Source organism: Artibeus jamaicensis, unplaced genomic scaffold, assembly GCF_021234435.1.
Source record: "Artibeus jamaicensis isolate MK-2021 breed Jamaican fruit bat unplaced genomic scaffold, CSHL_Jam_final scaffold_833, whole genome shotgun sequence".
Taxonomy (NCBI): domain Eukaryota; kingdom Metazoa; phylum Chordata; class Mammalia; order Chiroptera; family Phyllostomidae; genus Artibeus; species Artibeus jamaicensis.
In genome coordinates this window covers 12,403,843-12,426,697 of record NW_026522056.1, presented here as the reverse complement: position 1 = coordinate 12,426,697, position 22,855 = coordinate 12,403,843, and the positions used below count along the sequence as shown (strand labels likewise).

Genomic DNA, 22,855 nt, shown 5'->3' with positions numbered 1-22,855 from the left:
TTAGCCCTCGGTTTATGAAATACTGGGCAAAGAACTACAGAACTATGTAGAAGGGGAGGATTGCTAATTTCAACAAACATAATATCAATTTTCAGGCTGAAAAATTCTCATACCTAATAAATCTGCACTTATTTTCCCTTGTAGAATTTCACAGCATTGTAACTTTCTTACAGACATGTGTGGAGAGGTGATCTGGTTTATATAGCTTATTATAAGAAATGAAAAATGACCGCAGTGGCTAAGAAGTGGAATCATCTTTTCAGATTTTTTAGTCTGCTCTTCTCCCCCCTTTTCTCTGCCTTCAGCCCCCTTTGCCCACAGGTGATTGCCCTCCTGGAGAGAAAGGTCCCGGGGTCAACCCTAGCATGCAGCTTGTTAGCCTTGTGACATTGGGCAAGTTCTGGTATCACTTGTAAAATGGAAATGATAATGATCCACCTTACACGAAATACACATAAGAACTGTCATGGGGAAAGTAGAATTTGACACAGACGGTACATTTGTGGATGTATGTTGACCATAAATGACAGCATACACTTCAGGGAACAAACTTAGCCCTTGCAGTCTGGGGGTCAATCAGTGAAGATGATCAACTTTGATTTGAAGGCAGAGGAGATACTATTAGGTGTGTGAGCCTGTCGCTGAAATGGCAGAAGAGCCTGTGCTCTGCGGGGAATCTGAGGTAAGGTACACTAGGTCAGACAGGAAGGAACATGATCGCAAGGCTTAGACCCTTGGCTCAGGTGGGGTTCAAGTAGGCGACACTCTGGCAGCTATGACCAGATTAGAGAAATACAGATGAACATAAAGATGTCAAAGTACAGACAGTACTACTTATTCCGCAGTTTTCCAGTTAGAGGTACATTTCATTAGTGTCCTATGACAGAATAGATAAGAATTCTAATCCAGTGAACTGTATAAAAACAAAAAATAATGTCACAGGGCCCTCCTATTGCAAATAGAGAAGTCTTTTGAGAAGGTAAGAGTGGCCTCTGCCATAATTTTTGGACCTGAGTCTCCTCTTGTTTTGGTCATTATCTTGGTACTTTGTCTTATTCTTTCAGCAAACACTTGAGGCCCCACTTGGTGCTAGGTCCCTGGGATCCTATACATCTTCCACCTAATACATTTGGCCATTGGATGTTTGAATATAGTGGCAATCAAAATGGACACCCACCACCACCACCACCGCCATCACCACCACCGCCACCACCAGCCTCAGCTTCCAAACCGGGACACGGACTCACAGCTGCTCCCATCCCTCCTTCTGTGTGGTGGGGATAAACTCCTTAAACGGCCCTGTTTTTGCACTGTGCTTTCTCACTGCAGCGTGTTGGGTATGGTGTTCACATGTAGAACGTGACTGGCCCTTTTCCACGGCCTTAGAATTAGCATAGTTTTAAGCATAGTTTTGAGCACAGTTGTACTCGGGGTTGATCGCGCCTCACACCCTGAAACAGAGCAGTTAAGAGAATCACACCGTTGCAGTCAACTCGTAGCAGTTCACTGCGAGAAGCGAGACTTTGAACATGTGTACGTGTAAAAATCCCCGCCAATGGAAACTGATCTGTTTGGGGAATCCAAGTTAACACTAGTTAGAAGCCAGTTTGGGCTGTGGGGGCGCACGCATTATGAATATTAGAAGTCAAACGCTGAGCGATTGCTCCCCATTTTATTGTTTTGTGTTCTGTAATGTCGTGTTCGGTGCATGCGTTGTGAGGACTGTGCAGTTTGCTCATAAAGGGATTGCCCAGTAGTGCGCGTATATGTCCTTGCACTGGCCAGGGAGTTGGACCTGAGCTGCTAAAATGGTTTTCTGGAGCCCAGCTGTTTTAACCACACTTTGAAGCACATTCTCAGTGCTTTTACTGGTTGGGCTTAGTTTTCTGCCAATGATATGGAATCAGCTGGAGAATATTTTATAATACCTTAAATTTTACAGTGACTTTCAAATGAAGGCACCCACATGTTTTCTCTCATTCTCCAGATGTCCTTGCTGAATCCGCAGGGACACAGAGCAGGCCCGTTATTGCTCATGAGGACCAATCTGATGATTCAGCTGGGGCGTGGGGCACTGCGAGCACGGTGTCACCACATGTGGCAACAAATGGTGACCTTGTTGGGCAGTATTTAAAGTAACTCAAGATCACTCAGTGCAGCAGTGGTTTTCAAGCTAGGTGCCACTGGAACCTCTGCCTTTTATATAAGCTATACTTAAAAATCTCAATCTGATAAGATAAATTTTCCCTTTTATAGTCAAATTTGTGAGTGCAGCTCAGAAGAGAAGACCAGATGGCAAAGCATAAACTTAATCCACGCTGCGTGTGACCATAATCTTCTCCATAAAATAGAGCAGTGAAGGAGAAGTGGGATCAGTCAAGGAGTTTTACAGACTTTTCCCAGTAATTTATTTACCTCTAACATGACTATAAAAAAAAGGACACCCTTCTGCCTAAAGGACTGATTAATGATATCCGTGTGGCTTTCATTAACTAACATAATTGTCGATCACCAATTTTCACCATGGGAGCCTCATGTGTGATGTCAGGCTTCCGAAAGGCTTTATGCAGGCAAGACTTCGCCGGGATCCCAGCTGACAGCTCACTGTTATTTGATAACATTTTGCAGGTTTCCCAGTTAATTTGTTCAAAGTGTTGAGGCGCTTCAGATTAGCGGCACGGTCAGACATGAAGAGGAATGATAGGAGCTGCCTTTGCCTCCTCAGGTCCCTTAAAGAACAGAAGCCACGACTTATCTAGCGTCGCACGCTGTCAGCCTGTCCTGGCAGCACACATGCGTGCAAAAATTTGTTCCCTGTGCTTAACAGTACGGCACAATATTTGATCTAGCCACCCTGCCTGTATTTAAAAAATAAGTGCACAGAGAATGATTAAATCAGGAGAATTGCTTAGACAGATGATTCTTTTTACAAAAGTATTCCACTTTTGTGACCAATATTTATTTGCTCATGAAAATACTGGAGTGAATGAACATATTGCCTGAAATTTTTATGCGATCAGAATGTAAAATAAATATTTTTGTGTTACAGCCAGTGGTTTTTTTCTACCTTGTGTGACATACCAAATAAGAAAGGTAGAAGTGGAAAAAAGAAACCAGATTTTTGAAGAAAACCTAGTATACTGACTTGCACTGAGTTAGAGTCAGAAGAGTATGTTTGTGATCTTTTAAAAGCCTTTCAGACACTTACAGCCAGCAAAGCATGTGGCATTCCTCTCAGGGCTTTTGAGTTTCTATTTTAAAAGGCTGCTTTTCTTTGCACTTTACTGTCTGTCTCTGTTGATGCATTTCTGAGGGTGTGAATATGTTCATATTAATGTCAAGCAAGTTTGAAATAGATTTAGGCAGTGACTGCTTCTAACTTGCTCCAACATTCCATTTTCTCAGAGTGTGGAGCTACTGTCTCTCCAGAAACACGCTGAAAGCAAAATTGTGAGCTGTGGTAGACCAAATGCAATGAAATCACGCCCGAGATTCTTAGAACACTTACAGCATTTGAGCAGTGACTTTGCATTGTGTGTGCCTTCAGCTGATTTTTAATTAACAAACCACTTAGACAAGAATTGTCTAAGGCAAGTAAAATGTTTTTACAGTTTTAAAATCCAAGTACTCAATTAAACAAAAAGTTTAGGAGCCCAAGTTTAGGCGCTACAGACCTCCTAAAGTTACACCCGGGTATTAGAGAGTACTTGGTAGAGTAGTTAGATTTTTTTTCATGACAGAAATGAGATTATTTTATGTGAGTAAACCATGTAACTGAACACATATACTCTTAAAATATATTAATATGTAGTTATCATTTCATAACCTAATGAAAGAAAATGTACTCTTAAAAATTGTCTCGTAGATAGAGGAGAAAAAACACTGTATAAACCACATATGCTCAATATTGGCTTGCATTTTTGTCAAGAATCTGAAAAATAATTAGCGGTAGTCTCTCAGTGTGGCTCTGTGAGCAGACGAAGAAAAGTTTGTGTTACTGCCAAGCCTCCAGCATCCTGGAATTTGGGCCCCACCAGGACTGTGTGAGCACCTTTGCATGGTACCTCCCTAGAACGCACCCCCCACATCAGAACATGCATGGACTAAGGATACAGTCAGGCGGCCCTGTTGGTGGTGCACAGGTTTGTGTCTGTGTGTATGCCATGGGAGATTTGAGTCAGCTCCTTCACAGCCCTTCTCTGAAAAGCTGGATGTCCTCCTGCAGTAATGGTTTCCCCTGAAGGACATGGCAGGGACACTATTACAAGTGAACTTCTGGCAGTGGAGAGTCAGAGTAGCTGGGAGCTTCTGCATTTTGACAGACTTGAAACTATGCGCAAGAGAGAGAAACTCGGGCTTGTCAGTAGAAGTACACCAGAACCCCAAATATTAAGAAATGTTTATCTATGAGGGTCAGCTTAAAGAGTGGATATTTTAGTTAAGAAGGACCTTATCTGTAAAGGTGTCTGCCTCTACATCACAGACCCTGTCTAAGGACAAAGGATGCACCAGTCTTTCCACATGAACCCGAGAGGAAAGGGTACATGTTGACCTGCCAGATTAGTGATTGTTATCCTCCCACCTAGGAGGGCTGGAGCACCAAAGTCATGGTTAAGAGGTTGAACCAGATGAGGATTTTCTCTGCCATGCCACTCAAGATTTTACATGAAGATACATTCTCAAGAGCTACATTTGTAAATCATCACACATGTATTTCCAAGAATCTTCTTCATGACTGAAAAATTAAACAAGACTTTAAAAGGACTTAATGTGAGATGGAGCCTTTTATTCAAAGGCAAAAAGGTCAAGTATAAAAGGCAGGGGAAAAAAGAGAAACCAAGACTCTTCTATTTTCTTTCTCTCTATGTAGTTTTTTGTTTGCTGAGTCATTTGGTTTAGTTGTAGACATCATGACATCAGAACAGTTCAGCAGATACCATAGCTTAAGAACAGGATCCTCTTCTGCATAACCACAGTGAGTGCGGAGATCACACTGGAGAAACTTAATTTTGATACAATAGCTATATTCGTATTTTCCCAGTGGTCCCAATATTGTCCATATCTACTTTTGTTTTTCCATAAAGCAAGATCCGTTTATTGGTCATGCCCCTTTAATTCCCTCGAAACTGGATGAGTTTCACAGTCTCCTTCTGTTTTAGGACATTGACGTTTTGAAAGCCCAGACCAGTAGTTTTGTAGAATATGCGTCAATTTGAATTTGTCCAACTGTTTCCTCATGGCCGAAATCAAGACCCTTAATAATAAAATTAATGGCCCTGGCTGGTGTAGCTCAGTGGATTGAGCGCAGGTCTGCGAACCAGAGGATTCCGGTTCCATTCCCAGTCAGGGCACATGCCTGGGTTGCAAGCTAGTTCCCTGCAAGCCAGTTCCCAGCAGGGGACGCACTAGAGGCAACCATACATTGATGTTTCTCTCCCTCTCTCCTTCTCCTCTAAAGATAAATAAATAACTATTTTAAAAAATAAATGAAGAGAGGAGGGTGGGGGTGGGGGGTGAGCAAAAGAAAGGAAAAAGAGATGCAAATGGCATGAAAATTATTTATTCGAAGTAAGGAAACCGGCCTAGTCAATGTTTGTTTAGACTATATTGATAAGTACATGTATGTATGGATTGGCAAAGGAATACACCTTGAGAGGTTTGCTCTTGTGTGCCAGTTAAAAAGCCACAAAAGCAACCTCCCCCCCAATTAAGCTAGTTCTTTTACCCACGAATACATAACAAAGGACATTTCTTTTTCTTAATATATGTAAGCCGGTTTACTTGGTGCCATTTAGTTCCCCTAAATTTATTTCTTTAAAACCCTTCACCAGGCTTAAAAAATGGAAAAGTATCTTAAAGAGTTTATAGGAATGGACAGACATTATTCCAGATGGATGCGAATTTAGTTTGTTTTTAAAAACCTCCACGACAGAGATTCATGAACCGCATCTTGAAACGAAGACTCTTGTGAAATCTGTTCAGGAAGTAAATCTTATTTCCAAGCTGTCCGACAAAACCGTCAGGTATCAAAGGCTGAGAACAGCTGAGATACCTTTTCTAACTTGCCGCCGGGTCTCCACACGCAATGCCTGCTTCTCCACATCTCCCAGCCTCCGAATAAATAAAAGGGGAGCGCGTCATTGTAGGAGCACTGACGACAAATCACAACGTTCAGATGGTTTTCGCTCTAATTTATCGGAACCTCTGTATGCTCATTCCTGATGTCTTTTCTGATTTACTCGGTGAGCGCAGAGTTGTAGAAGAACAAGCGTACCCTGCGTAGGAACACCCCCCGTTTCCTGTTCGTGTCCAGAGTGGCTCTGATTGCAGTCCTTGGAGTCTCGGTCCTGTACCCAGTGAGTGATTGGGCGCTGCGTCAGGGAGCTGCAGTCTCATTTGTCTGCGTTTTGGTTTTTCGGGACTTGCTGTTGATTCCTGAACTTGAGCCGAAGTGGATTTGTAGTTGGCTTTTCTAAGACTCAGTGGACACAGAGTTACTGAGAACTCAATTTCTGTGATGGTGATTATTAAATGAAATATTGTGTGCAGAGGGAAGACCGACCATTCATTATTCTTTTATTGTTAAACTGTTTTATTAGGAACAAGTTGGAATGCTGTCTAGAATTGTATAGCAAACCACCACATGTACCTGCTTCTTTGCTTCCACAGTGGTCAGCTTCTTGGGAAATTTGTTTCATTTTTAGGCCTATTCATTCCCTACCACCATTTTATTTTGAAGCAGATCTCAGATACTATAACAGTTTGCCCAATACTGTTTCAGTAGAGAAAAGAGGCTTTTTAAAGCAGTCTTGCTTAAAATACGAATGGTATATAGGTGTTCAGAGGAAAGTATTCTACAAATTAATGCATAATTTGAGCACTCCCGGTCTCTTTGGAGAAGATTTAGAAGGGCTAAATCCAGCCAAATTGGTCATTTGGCATGAGCGTAGTGGTCATCTGGAATAGTCATACAGTGTCGCATGGGACAGCAACTGTAGGTCCAATTAAAGAGTGATGTCACTGAAGAATTACTGTCTGGGGGAGAGGGGGGGTTCTTCAGATTGATGAGTTCTATTTGTTCTTCCCCTTAATGATAGGATCATCTAACCTGACTCTCCAGAAAGTTGGGACCGTGGAGAAGTCAGTTACTTACCTCTCTCTGAAATTACACTTCTCCACTTAAAACACAGATGCAACGCCTGTGGTACCAGTTCACAGGACTGCGATGCAGGCCAGTTGTGGTCTGGGATGCACATGTTCCCACTTACGTATTCTCCTTTTGCACAGATTTTGGTTGTGGGAATAACCACTGTTCAGGTTTTTAATGGTACCAGAGAATGTAAAGACTGAGGAAATAAGTACCTAGAATATTAGTAAAGAATTCTGCAATCTAGGCTCTCTTTTTACCCACTCTCCGAAGTGTATTTTGTTTTGGCATTTTAATCTTTAAGTTGAGATACATTTTGGCTGGCGACCCCCCTACCCCCATTTCTATCTTTTTATCAGGTGATAAAATCTTTGGGAATGGTGCCTTGATCAGACTCACCCAAAATAGATATTTCTCTTCAACAGATTACCAGGTTATCAAAACTTTTTTCCTTTCTCTTTCCAGCCTTGCCTCTTCGATTGAAAGAGATGAGAAGCCAGGAGTCCGCGGCAGGCTCCAAGCTAGTGCTTCGGTGCGAGACCATTTCTGAATATTCCTCTCTCAGATTCAAGTGGTTCAAGAATGGGAGTGAATTAAACCGAAAGAACAAACCACAGAACATCAAGATACAAAAAAGGCCAGGGTAAGTTACCGCATGTAACAGCAGAGGCAGATACAGCTCCATAAACAAACACAAACTTGTCAAAAAACGTGCTATACAATAAATGGAAAGATTTCATGGTATAATGACCAGAAAGTGGGTCATTATACAGGAAGGATTTTGAAGCTTCTGATTCTTAAAACTTCTGGACAAGGATAAGAAAGGATGGATGTGGAAAAACCGCAGGGTGGTGGTGGGTAGAAAGCACCACAGAAGGTGGGGTTAATGGTAGCTGCTGTAATAGTAATGGGTTAGAACCCCAAGTTCAATTTCAGAATAAGACAAATGCTGCTTAGAGCACCAAGGTGTTATGCAAACAAAATCCCAATTTTATTATTTATCAATAGCTCGATAAGTTACTTAGATTTACAGGAATAGTTAGAATGAACTAGTTGAATATGAACTATTTTCAGGTAAGAAAAGGATACCTAAAATGATACGTAATAAGAAACTTTAACTGACAAGTGTATTATACTACATCACTGCTATAGCAGATTTACAAAGCAGGGAATCCTGGGTGGCAAGAATATGAAGTTTTCGTGTCCTCCCTGAGGGCTCCATATTTGGAAAGGGTTCATGTGATTCCCACAGCATCTTGGTAGGTGTGATTTGTACACACTCTGAAATAATGTTCCTTTTTTTATCCCTACACTCTTCGTAAATATTTCATTATTTCAGAAATTTCCCTTCCAATATCAAACTACATTTTGAAATTAGTGAAGAGTATTTGGGGTTTTTGCGTAGAAACATCCTTTAGTCGCTGAGACATGTATAATGGTGGTTCCGAGCTCAAAGATTACTCACACGTTGGAGGATTCCAGGAATTCCCAGGGATGTGAGAGAAGCAACAACAAAAGAATCTCTCCCCTGTACTTTGATTTCATAGGACAGCAACCAAAAGGTTGTCATGTGCTCATGAGCAAGAGAAAGCAGGGTGGTTATCATGGAAATTTTGGTTCATTTTGCCAAAAGGTTTAATTACTATAATAACTATAGTTAGGGATTTCCCTCCCTGGTTTCCATGGTTTTATTAACTATATTGTTCATTCTTGTTACTGATTGTGTAAGTAGCAAGACACAATCAATAACAAGAATTATTCGGAAGTATAATAAAGTGTGGAGAGAAGAATGGGTATCACTCTCTACAGTGAGGCGGTACTTCAGAGATTACAAAAAATATTTAAAGTGTCATGGTGTTATGATGTATAATATTTTTATTATGACATTTCCATAGGTAGTAAGGGCAGTTGAACCCTATAGGGCATGGTATCTAATCTTGCAGACTAAGAAATCTAGGGTTAAAAAGCTTTACACCTTGCCTTGTATCACACAACCAGTAAGACTGAGCTGAAATACAAATCTGTTTCTTTAATTTCTTCATGTTTCCTTCCCTCTTTGGAAGAGCATGCACGGTGTTTACTAGCATGTGCGTGTGGGGAAGGGAAGAGAGAATAAATGGAAAAAATAAGTATGATATTTATGGAGAAGTTAAAAAATACTTTTAGGTAGATTTTGTTATTCATTTTGTTTTTCATCAAATGACAAGTTAGTAGAAAATTAAGTTATCTTCACGGGCAGAGTAATGCCCCTTTCATTTCTGCGTATCTGTCAGATGATACTGAGGACGGTTGAGTGCCGGTGAAAGGGTTTCTGCTGGAACCGTGGAGACATGGAGGCACCGTAGGTTGATATCTTTACACCTGGGGGTCATCACACTGTATAGAGATTACCTAGTCCAGACTTCTGTGAAACACAGGAGTCCCACTGATACTGTGATAAAACACGGTTGGCCTGGGGAGCTTCAGGATTGTTAAGCAGCCCATCAATTTAACAAATAGTGATCTTTTCGAAAATGATGAGTTATATTAAGGTCAGTTCTACTCTATCGTAAGTCAGGATTGAATCAGGGACATGAAATGTCTAGCACATCCTATTAGACAATAAAACTAAGTGCTACGTTAGTTGTAGGTCATTCACATGAAGTACCGGGGGCGCTGAGAAGCAGGGGATGCCCTGAGAGCTTCAATAGTAGCCGGGAGAGGGCAGATTTGACTCTGCTGCAGGGAGAGAGCCTCCCTGGAGGGGTGGGTGAAGGGAGTAGGCAAGGGGGGTGGGCAGTTCCAGAGAAGAGCAGGAATCACCGTCAAGAGCAGGCCCTGTTTGGAGGCCAGGCCGATTGGAGCAGTGGGTGAGTAGATGGGAATTTTACCCTTTATCAGACAAATTGCTGTGTCTCAGACCCTGGGCTAGATGCTGGGTACGCAGAGGTGAGCAAGACCTGCTCTCCATTAAGAGGCTTGGTCTAGAGGGGAGAGAAATGTAAACAGTTGCAGTAGTGGGTTTTAAGTAGCACGATGCTAAAAATGGTGAGATGCTGTAGAAAGAGGCTAATGCAGAAGAGGGAGGGGCCCCAGTCAGGGACAGTGGTGGCTTCCTGGAAATTCTAGAAGAGGAGGGGGCAGGGAGGGAGGAGAGGTTTATCCAGGCTGTAGGAATAGAACAAAGTATCTGCAGACTGGGAGTATCAGTATGGGGAGGCCCAGAGAGAGGTAAATGAAGTTGGGTAGATAATGTGAAAATAAGGAACAAAAAAAAAGTGAGCTGCTTAGAATACAGACAGTTATGAAAGAGTACTTTCTTTTTTTTCTTCATTGAAGAGGCCATTTGCTACATGGCTTGGATGACATATGAAAGTGTCATTAGTATTCCAAGAAGCATGCTCATATTGGCTCCATAGGTCCAGACAGCTAAGAGCACTGGCTACATATTAATAAAATCCCACTATACCAGATAGGCCAATGTTCAGAAATTGCTTCTTTTAAACAATAGCTGTGCTGGAAAGATTTACGTGGAAAAAAAGACATTTTATTCAAGATAAAAATAACTATATATTACTCTGGGAAGAACACTTGACATGTTTGATCTAAAAATAAGATATCTTGTGTAAAGTGGGCAGCTGTTTGATAAGCAGTCAGCTTATCAGATTTCAGAACTGGGCAATCATTTATTTCTGAACCTTTATCTTTTTAAAAAATTAGACTCATCCCTTTTTCTTAAGTTTAGGGAACAAACAATCTAACTTTAATGAACACGTCCAAGGTGCTGTTATTTCAAGGTGTCTTTATGTAAGAAGATGACTATTGTTAATATTACACCCACTTAAAATTAAGATCCTGAGGATGAAGGGCGTTTCTCCTCGGACATCTCTTGTTGATGAATGATAAAACTTAGGTGTGAAATTGGGCTGACTCCCTGTCAGATGTCCTTTAACAAATACTTGTGATTTTGCTGTCTATAATAAAGTCACACCACAGGGCTAGGAACCTGTCTAGAGTGGAGCCTTAAAGAAAAACATTTTTATTTTTCAGTTTTATCTGCATATGTATAATTTTTTTAATACCAAGATCTTCAAACATTAATGGTCTGCAGTGGTTACTTACTTGGTTGCTTGACTTAAGCTTCATCTTCCTATACTCAACCTTAGCAAAAAGGCCAAGAAGCAATGAACTTTACCTTTAGATGGTGATCACCCAGCAGAGGTGAATTTTAGTGTGAGGTTTAGGGTTTCTCTGGCATTCTCTTTATTTAAGTTAAACATTGACTCTTTTCCAGTCCTTAGTCTAAGGTTTCTTTTTCATGTTTTATAATCTAGATTGTTCCTAGCAGCCAAAATTTCCTTTTAATCCCTTAGTGTTATGAAAAGCTTTCAAACCAATATGCAGCTTTTATTATTTTGTAATATAAAGTCTTATCTCCCTTCTGCCCCTGCTCCTTCTAATAAACTGCATTCCTACATGTTCTTCCTATGATTTTGAGCTCAGATCCGAGTCTCTGTTTGTTTTATTTGGCCAAGCAAAGTGTGGGACCAATTAAAAGAAATGGGAACTGCCCCAGTGGTATGTGTCTGCTTGTTCCTTTGTTCCTGCTTCCTTCGCCTGGTGCATGATTTTGATGAAGAAACTGGTTAAAAAGATAAGTGTGTGGAGATTGGGATTGGGGGCTGTCAGATAGGCCTCATTTAAATATCTGCTCTCTGTTAGCCGCATCAAGGGCTGATTTCCTATTGCCTGTGTGTGGTGCACACTTTTGGGTGCCCTTAATTTTGTCCCAGCTCTTCATTTCTGCCCTTACATTTTGAAATTTGCTTAAAATTGGCTCTACTCATTTGATCAAATTTAACATTTAAAAATGTTTATTTCTCCTGTTGGTAATTGTCGCGGGCTTTTTTCTCTGTAACAGAAAAAGTTAATACATAATCCCTTCTCTTTTGCTTAGCAGCTCTGAGAGGCCATTTTAACTTTATATGTAAGAAAATCTCAAATTCTTTCACATAAAATGGGGATAGCAAGTGCCTATTTCGTATGGTTTACGTGAGGCATTTGGTGCAGTGCTGAGTTCTATGTAGTGTAATAATTACTGGCAGTTCTACACTATCTGAAGCTGTGTCGACACGCACACACATACATGTGCACACACAAAGCTCATATATGATTCTTTAGAGATCAGAGCAATAACAATGGATTGTATAAACTGACCCCTCTACACAGTTAAGTTGTCTTGGCATGGAAACTAGAGTGGAAAAATCTAGTTAAATAAGAAAAATGAGATAGTAAATATTGGAACCGTGAACCCATCTTGTTAGTGAGCACTAATTGAAGGAACATCATTTGCATTTCCATACAAAAGAAGAAAAGGAGATTAATATTTAGAACTTATTTACAAATCAGTTTGTATTAATTTATTTTTATGTTGTATTATATTTTCTGATCTCAAGGATGTAGTATATGCTTATTGTAAAAAATCTAAACATTGCAGGAATGTAGAATGTAATTATGATAACAGCTAACATTTATCAGGAGCTTACCACATTTTTGAACACAACTATACTTGAACAAGAATAAAAACTAACTTAAAAATGGTAAAAAAACAGAAATTAAAAATAAGGAGCTTACCATATTTCAAGCATTGTTTTAAACAGGTTACATAAACTAACTCTTTAATACTTCAAGAAAACAAAAACCCACCAAAACACCAAGCCCTCCCAGATTCCCAGATAACTCATCAATTAAAAAGCAAAAAGTTAATTTTATGATTGGAAGGGAATTTCACTAATTTTGTACAAGTTAACATCCTTCCTACAGACTGTGTACGGGGGGCCTGTGGAGAGTAAAGCAGAACCTTTGTATCTGTTCTTATCAAAGCCCCAAATTGTTGCAATGCATGATTTTCAAGAGAGGTCAGTCTATTTCTGCTTTCTTGCTATAGTGCTTCCCATTCCTTCTCTTAAGACACAAGGATCAAAGAATCTCATAGTTACATATACAATGAACATTCAAATGAGCACCTAGATCGGTAATTTTTCCCGTGGTTCAGTGGAGAATCTTAAGTTTCCCTTGGGTGGAAAGAACGGTTGCCAACCACCTTGGCCTGAACACTTTTTCTCTTTAATGCAGTTTTAAATACGAGGCTCTGATTTAAGCTTTCATTCTAAAATATGACATTTTTTTCAGAAGTGGTCAAAACTACTCATCTGATTTAATCTTTCTCTGCATAGAGGGATTCTTGTTCAGAGCATGCCTGACAGGTGCTTATCCAGATTTCGGTCTTTCCGAAGAAGAAAACCGAACTCTTTCACAAGCTCCCCATTTACTTAAAATATGACTTCTTTTTCCTCTAAGATGCAATTCTCCTTCAAGAACTTCTCCAAATAATTTCCTTTTCTAGACGACAGGCACGAAGTGTCTTAAAGGAGCCGCCACTATCTTGTTCGTAACTGCCTGCCAGTGGGACCTGTGTTTCTTTAACAGAATCTTCTCCGTGCCCTATTCAGTCCCGACCACCCTCTTCTAAAACCCTCTAGATATTGATATTTTTCTTCAAATGCCACGTCAAAACATAACTCAATATGCTAGATGAGGCCCAGCCTGTGAGCAGTGTATCGAGACTTTTATCCAATTTGATTTATGTTGTTTTTATATTGATTGGACCAAGCAGTGCTTTCTCTCTTTTTCTTTTTTTCTTTTATTACTTGTTTAAAATGGAGTAATGTTAAACACATGACTAATTTCCTTTTCTCTGTATGTATTGTTGTTAAGGCACGTCTCTTTTAACCTGTATTTCTGCTACCAGTTTTTGAACCTGAATGTATGTGTTAGGCTTACGGTGATTGAATTGAATCTTAGTCTTGGCCCATTGATGTTCAGTGGGAGAATCCCCAAGGGTGATTGCAAAAAAAAAGGATATTTTTGTACACGTCATGCCTGCCTTAAAAATTAATAGCACATATTTGTATAGAGACAACTACGAGGGACTGCTGTAAAGAAATATATTTAATTTTGTTTAATGCAATGTTTAACTGAGCATAGAAAAATTTTCTCTTTTTTTTTCATGTTCTTTCTCTCTTTTTAAAGCCTAACATTTATTTATATTACTTGGAATAGTATTCCAGAAAATAGTGCTCATGTCTATTGGGAGAATGATTTTAAGAAGCATCCCTTCAAGATTATGTTCTGTAAGTTTGATTCCCATGATTCTTATTGTTTGACTCAGGTCAGTAGTTAAAATAATAATGGCACAGGGTCAAGAAAGCATCTTTCCATATCATAAAAGACTCTTCCTAGATTTAGATAGATAAGAATTAGAAGGAGTATTCTTGGAATTGCAATAATTTTGGGGTGTTGTACATTCTTAGAATGTTGGTTTAATTATCTCACTTCAGAGTTTTGGGTTTTAACCAAAAAAAATGCTGTTATCTTATTTTAGGAATTCACTTTTTATTCTGTGTTGAAAACCAGGATATTCCAATTCTCACATTCTTTGTAATTTATCTGTCAGTTATTGTTAGTGCTTCCATAGTTGTAAATGAAAATTCTTTCAGCTAAGTATGCTACTTTGGAATAGGCAAGCTTTTTGTAGCATTTGTTACATTGTTTCTCATTTTCCTTCATAGGTGTCATGAGGAAAACTTGTCATGTATGAACAAAGTACAAATAGCTGATAATATATTTTAAAAGCACTAGATTTGAATTCCCCACACCAGGCTTAAATCTTACAGAACTTGACAGGGAGTAAATATCCTAATATTGTTTATTTTGATCATTTTAAGAGCTGTTACATTTATTATTAAATATTTATTATTAAATATTAATATCTACTTGCCAAGGTGCTTGCCATCAAAATGATCTATTCTGATTTATAAGGATATACTTCAGCGAAATTTTTCCCTGAATAACCTCTCTGATTACTATGTGAATATCCCTGTTTAGATGGCCCCGATGTCTTCTCCTTTTACATAGATAAACAAGGTCCTCGTTAAATCAAACTGGCTTCTTATCAACTTTGTTCTATAGACCATTATTTTCAGAAAACATTAATGGATAAGCTGTGTGAATGACAGGGACTCCATGGTCAAACAAGTCTGAGAGAAACTAAATAATATATTTCACTCTTGGAGAGTAAACATCCATTTGCATATTAAAGTCCTTGAGAAATCACGTAGGATTTAAAAACGAAAACAAAAATAGAAGCCCGCCTTTGTTTAACCTGATGTCTTGTAAACTTATTTGAGCAAACTACACTTTTATGGTTTAGTTCTGTTTTCTCAAGTTTATTTGTTGGCGTTGTTCTGAGTCACAGCTCAAGGGAAGTCAGTTTTCAGCCCACATGCTGGCTTGGCTCTTGCTGCCCATGCCCTGGACTACCTCCTTCTGTCTCCGCCCTCTTCCTGCGCTGCGCTCCTTTCCTACAGCCAATGGGAGGAACAGTGTGTCTGGCCCAGAGCTTAAGTGGGGACATCCAGATATTTTCTTCATGTATTCACACGTATTTCTAATAATGTTTGAAGATGCACCAAGGAAAAAGCAGTGATATTGAGATGGTGCACTGGGGCTACCGAGAAGTTTAAATTATGGACTCCCCCTTTAAAGTGTGCGTGTCCCTACTTGATAGATAGGACACACCACAGGCACCACAGGGTCATGAGAGAGGTACGCAAAGCCGTCGGAATTTAGGCCAAGGAGAGAGCAGCACCGGCTACATGATTGTGGAAGTATTATGAAGAAATTGACACTTGAGATGGTTTTCCTGCCATCATGTCAGCTAATATCTTGATAGGATCAGGAGGTCCTCAGTCGAGGGCAGAGCACCCAGATGGAGGATCACAAGGCGGGACGGGGTGGGTGGTTCAGTTTGACAGAATGGAGGAGAATAGTAGGAATTACATTTGGAATAATCATTCTAATTTAATTAATACTATTATATGGCAGATGAGCAGAACATTCATTAAAAAACTAGGAAGGTGTAATTTGTGGGAAGTTTGCATATAATTCTGAGTCTCTGTCTTTGCTCCCTGTTCTTTTCTTGCTGTTGTTCTCCTCTCAGGATCCCAGGTGGTTGGGACCAGGCTTGAGTACACAAGGAAGCTTTAAAAGGCTTTATGTTGTAACAGTAACTTCATCCTACTAAAAATAGCTACAGAAAAAAATAGAATAAAAGGTTTTAGTAAATGCCGAGCCAATCCCAGTATTTCTGGGGTTTTAAATCATGCAGACTGTGTAAATGATAGGCAATGTGCAACAGTAGACCAGAGACAAATGCAATCACAATGCTGCCCATGTTCACAGAGGGTCCGGGTATTGATTCATTGTGCAGAGTTTTATAAAAGTGTGTGCTCTTGTTGCATGAGTATTTATTCCATCACTAAGAACAGTCTGTAAGGTACTATGCTTCTAGCAATGAGAGTCTTAAAGAAAAAGACAGATTTCCTTTCTTCTGGAAGCGATTAAATCCTTTTCATTCATAATTAACATAGTTCCTGATATTACTCTACTAAGTAAAGGGGTGCAGAGCATTGTAATCTATTCTGGCCTTACGTGTCTGCCCTCACCGGGTTTGGAAGAAATGATTTTATATTTTTTTTCTTTCCAAAATGGCAGGTGTCGTTTAGAAATAGAGAGAAAAGAAAGTTTACCAGTTGAGTTGAGAAAGAAATCTGAGGCATAATGGTGGTGGTAAAGGAATGAAAAATTAAATTTCTTTTAAATTCCTGATCTGGGTGATAAAATGAAGATTATTCCCATGGTTTAACTTCAATGCGACGTGTCTCACTTTTACTCTTGGTAGAATACATCTCTGTACTGGGAAGCTGTGTTTAAAATGGTGCGCATAGTGGGAAAGGGGAGTCTGAGGACTCTGAAACTGCAGAGAAATATATTTTGATGATCATTGTATTTCTGCGAAATACACTTATGCCACTTTGGTTCTGATCTTACAGGAAGTCAGAACTTCGCATTAACAAAGCATCACTGGCTGATTCTGGAGAATATATGTGCCAGGTGATCAGCAAGTTGGGAAATGACAGTGCCTCCGCCAATATCACCATCGTGGATTCAAACGGTAAGAGATGCCCTCTTACATCCTGTTTCTCGGTCCGTCGGAGGAGTAATCGAGATACGTGGTAAGACTTGTAATAAACTGCTGTGTTAAGTTGCATTGTGAAGAAATAAAATCATATACTTTAAGTATCTTGTATGATCTTCAGAAAGCTCTACTCCTTGAGCTTATATAGACCTGAAATATGCACAGATTTTTTTTACAGGATTTGATAAAGCCGTGAATGACAGAGGATAGGACTGGCCACTCCAAGGAAGGATTTGTACCTCCCATTAAATTAGTTGGGGAGGGCAGTCAAGTCTTTGGCTCTATCAGCAACAGAATATGTATGTATGTGTGTGTACTTATTACAGAATGCATATGTATATACAGAATTTATGTATACTATATTTACATACATATATTATGTATAAATGCATGTACCTTGTATGTGTGAACAATACAATCTTCACTTAGTCTTGGCAGTTCTTATGTGCTTAGATGTATTTGTAGTACATCTGATTCAGGGTAGTGAAAAGTTAAACCTGTTAGTTTTTTCTTTTTAGGCCTATTAATTCTGAAATTAGGAGAGTCTAGGCAAAGCCTTTCTTTACTGAGTATAGTCTTGAGCTTCTGCTTCCTGGAGAACAGTGCCCGGCGACATTTGCTCAACAAGTGACTTGGGGGTACCCATTGCCACCTACTCTCTGACAACGTCTCCGCATTATCTGAGGAAAGTGAAAGACCCACTGCTGGTGGCTGTCTGTCCTGGACACCCCGACGCTCCTTCACTGGATGGAGTCATCCACAGAGGCTGGCAGTGTGCTGGCAGTGAGCGTCTAAACCTCTTGAAATAATAGGTGCTGCTTTTCCTTTGTGAAAATGGCACTCCATTGCTGCCTTCACCAGCGCTGTCATCTGTGATCAAACCAAGCCCGTCGTGCTGCTACTGGGTAGTAGATAGATGACAAAGTGTGTCCCCTGCAAAGTCCTGATCTCATAAGGTGATAATGTCAAAATGCTAGTCCCGCAACGCAAGAGTAAAAATCACTTTACGAGACAACTCCAATAGGAGACTGATCTATGTAGTTTGTGGCAGTTGACTTAACAGGATGGATAGAAAGGAGTGAGATAAAAATATGGAAGGGGAAGGGTCGTCCATGAACATGTATAAAGGACCCACGGACAAAGCCAAAAGGGGGTGGGATTGAGGGTGGGAGATGGGGGAGGGTGGGATTGAAGTGGTGGTGGGAAAATGGAGACAACTGTATTCAAATATTAGTAAAAATATTTATAAGAAAACATAATTAAAATATTGGAAAAATATGGAAGGGCTGGGAAAATCTAGGTTAATTCCTAGTCTTCTCAAGATTTCCCAACAAACTGCTCTATTACAGTCTAATCATAGTTCATTACTTTCATTTTAAATACTTCCCTCCACAGAGAGCGAAGAACAACAGTGGAAAGTAGTTTCCACTGCTTTAGAAGCTGTGTTCACAGTTTAGAAATGTCAAAGCCATTTAAAATTTATGTGAGTAAATATAACATCGCTTTACTTCTTAGCACAGGTTAAAAGTAACAGATTTTCGCCACCGTTTTTCACCCATGTAGAATTTTATAGGATGCTACTTGAAGCACAAATTTATAAATTAACATTAGCAGCTTATTTTTCCTATTAAACCGTGTTTAATAGCTTGCTCTCAGTTTGTCCCCACCCTGCTTGTTCAATGTGTCTCCTTGTGGTAAATGTTATTGAATCATGATCTTGACACTTGGAGTGGGTTTGTGAAGCTATGCATACCATAAAGTCCCAGGAAAATACAAGTAGAATAAGTGTCATGGTCTCACTGAGCGCTTTCAGTGGCACTATGTTAATTATTCCATGTTTTCTCTTTTACTGGATTAAGCAGTGAATTATTTAACACAATAGGATTTCTGGGGAAAACTCATAGGCTTCCTTCTCCATTAATGGGGATCCCAAAAGTTGGAAAATACAGCCTTTTACCTTTCTCTCATAGAAGAAACATCATTTTTGCATATTCATTCAAGAATTGATTTCAATATTGTATACTTATTATTGACCAACTATATAGTGTAGAGAAATGAAAGTGGGGAAGGTTTTGGTAATAAATAATAAATACCTGAAAAGAACAAAGAAAACTTCATGGAACATTGTAAGAAGGCCATTCTTGAACAACCACGTAAAATTCTTCAGGGAGTGGGCTTTTATTGGACCAGTTAAAGCTTCTGAGGGAGAATGAAGGATCTCAGTTACAATGTGAAGGGGTCTTGTCTTTATTTTCTTCTTAGAACATTAGAACGAATTCACCCTTATCCAACCCTCTCATTGTATTTAAGAAGAAATGGAGACTTAGACTGTGTCTTAAACAGACACATTCAGCATCAGAAGACATTTGGTAGGGAATGGGGACATGAACCCAGATTCCTTTAATTCCTGGTCCACTGTAGCTCACTCTATACCTGATGGTGAATTTGCCAATGTTTTGGGTTGATTCTTTGGTGTGTAAAAGACAAAAATGGAAGGGATGGTGTGAGACATAAAAAGAAAGAGATTCCATGGGGAAGAAGTACACGTTCATTAGAACGGGGCCTCATGGAGATGGAACTGAACCTGGGGCGTGTCTAAGAATGTAAACAAGGAGAGGCTATGGCTCTTCTCTGTTGCTGCCTTTCATGTGCCTCATATCCTTCTGGACTCTTCTGCTGTTTCTTGTATCTTCTCACCTCCCAGGCTTTCAACTGTGCTTCTTCACAATCCCACACTTTGACTGGATATTACCCCGCTAGGCCATCTTCTTCTTCATGGCTCTTTTTAAATCATTCTGTGGGTTTTAACTCCTCTGCGATTGTTGCCTTAGTTCCCAAGTCAAGTTCCCCTAGCAGGAATTTGATTGGTGGAACTTACTGTACCAGACCACATGGGAAGACCTAGAGAGCTTACAAATCATCTGCCTTCTCATCGGGTGCCCCCATGGGCCCCGCCCAGGAGAAGGAAGCCAGAAACCAGCCTGCCTGGAAACACCCCTGTCCTCGGAGGCACTGGGTGGGCAGTGCAGCGCGTTGGAGCCCACGCATGGCAGGCGCCGTGACCGAGAAGGCCAGCGCACTGCGTGTGCTGTGACTCTTCTCACTGCAACACGGGGGGCTTGGTTATAGTGTGACCGAAAGGAAAACGTAACATTCTGGTCCTTCCCCCCCTTCCACTGCCGTCCATGAATTGGCCACACCCAGATCCAGGCTGATTATCATAGAAGGCAGCTTGGGTCTGAGCGCTGTGGGACTCGGAGGCGCTACTTCGTGCTGTTACATCCCCTATCCCTGGAAATCTGGGCAAAGGTCGTAGGAAACAGTCTCTCGGAGAGAAAAAGGAGACTTGACCGTGGTGATAAACTGCCACATGGCTCGCCTGTGTCTTCCTAACGTGTATTTACTGCTGACTTGGGCTGAGAGAGTGGAATTCTCAAGAATTTTTTTCCTCTGGGGGTGCTACAAAAAAAGGTTTAGAGGTATGAATGTTATCCAAATATTATATAGAACTCTCTCGAGATTTTAATTTATGTTTCTATAAAATATCGGTAATTTTGTTTGTCTTATGTTGTCTTAGGCACCTCTCCCATATTTTTCTAGTAACTACAAAACTCTGGTTTGAGAATTTCTTTATAGGTAGCCTTGATGAAAGATCCTGGTATGTTGCTGGAACTAACTACCCTAATTCCATCCTATGCAAAAGATTCCTTGGGATTTTCTTTTCTTTTTTTAAAAAATATTTTATTTATTTATTTTTTAGAGAGAGGGGAAGGGAAGGAAAAAGAGTGGGAGAGAAACATCAGTGTGTGGTTGCCTCTCATGTGTCCCCTACTGGGGACCTGGCCTGCAACCCAGGCATGTACCCTGACTGGGAATCAAACCGGTGACCCTTTGCTTCACAGGCCAGTGCTCAATCCACTGAGCTACACCAGCCAGGGCTCCTTGTGATTTTCTTAAATTCTCATACAGATGCTTTCTTTGAGATAATATCTTTAGAATATATTTTTGTATAAGATTCTAGGAGGGATGGCAGGGGTCACGAGAAGACATGTAAGGGAGAATATTTTCTTCCCAGAAAAGAGTGGAAAAAATGTAGCAAGGTGACCTTGCTGTGTGACACTATATTTAATCCCTTTAAGACAGCTCTATAACTATTAGAATAAAATTAGCATATCATAAAAGTCTCCTTTTCAATATTCAGAACTTTCTGCCATGCAACTCATTATTTAAATCTACTTCGATTAGCAACAAGATATAAATGAAAGGATTTAAAAAAAACATGAAATTCCCCTTCGATCATTTTATGCTTGAGGGAAACAATGACTATATTTCCATTATTTTCAGTCATTTAGAAAATAATATACGCATAGCCCATCAGCTTGTTAAGCTGTTTTTAGAAATTTATGTTTTCTGCCTTTCCAGTGCCTTTTAATCCCTACCTTATGTGGAAAAAAGAATTTGTCCTGAGGTAGACAGATCTAAATCTGTGCAGGCTGCTAATTGCTTCTGGGATTATGTACACCTAACAAAGTCCAGTTGAGTTTTCATATACAGAAGGGTCCCACGAAGGGAGTCCTCATTACATGGTGGATACCAGTGATCCCTTTTATGAATTCAAATACGGCGGTTTAAAAGGCCACAGACGCTATGCTTCCAAAGCCCGTACACTGTATGTTCATTTTTATTTGGCTGGTTTCTGTGTAGGAAACCTTAATTTAGCAATCAATTCTCATCTAAGCAGCTCCACGAAAACTCCTGGGCACTGGACAAGGGAGGAGAATAGTAGACCTAGCTGGTTTTCAAATTAATTACATACTGCTGCCTTTTGAAAGATACATGCAGGAGAAAATACAATGAATCAGTCATATCTTCTACTAGATTTTCTTTTTTTTTATTTAATTGGGCGGAAAATCATGTGAGTGAGATTTAAGATCCCATAAGAGCAATTGGATTCATAGCCATAAAAATAGCTGTTTGGTTGTGATGTGCAGAAAAATATTATTTTTTGAAATTTGATTAATATATCAATTGGTCCTTTAAAAAAACGGTCTCGTGTGGATAACAGGCTTATCCTTATTCTTTCTCCCAGGTGACAGTGTTGCACGTGTTACGGTGTTGATGCGCAGCCTAGAGTTACACAGAGAAGCATATGAAATCTGCTCAGTAATTTGTGTAGTAGACTCCATGTATGGGGCCATTGTGTGGGAGCCCCAAGAAGGCTAGTATTAGTGGAATAGAATTGTCTTTTTTAAAAAAGCTTTTATTTGTTTTTAGACAGAGGAGACGGGAGGGAGAGAGAGAGAGAGAGAGAGAGAGAGAAAGAGAGATACATCAATATGTGGTTGCCTCTCCCACACCCCCCACTGGATACCTGGCCTGCAACCTAGGCATGTGCCCTGACTGGAAATCGAACCCGTGACCCTTTGGTTCGCAGGCTGGCACTCAATCCACTGAGGCACACGGGTTAGAGTTGTCTTTTTAGTGCATAGTATCTATCCTGTCCCTACACCATTTATTAATTCTAAAATTCCCCAACTGCTTTAAGGTAAACACTCATTACGAGCAAGAATTCAGACACTCAAAGATGTTCCTGAAGTCATCTTTAGCAGTACAGATAAATAAGTGTGCCC

General features: G+C 40.0%; 1 protein-coding gene across 2 annotated transcripts in view; it reads left to right on the top strand.

The window, feature by feature from the left end:
• NRG1 (neuregulin 1) overlaps positions 1–22,855 on the top strand; it is a 951,241-nt gene that overhangs the window by 787,906 nt on the left and 140,480 nt on the right. For both annotated transcript variants that reach the window (XM_037128897.2, XM_037128900.2), the window contains exons 2-3: positions 7,613–7,790; positions 17,080–17,201. In XM_037128897.2, coding sequence (XP_036984792.2) covers positions 7,613–7,790; positions 17,080–17,201 — 300 coding nt within the window. The remainder of the gene's footprint in view (positions 1–7,612; positions 7,791–17,079; positions 17,202–22,855) is intronic.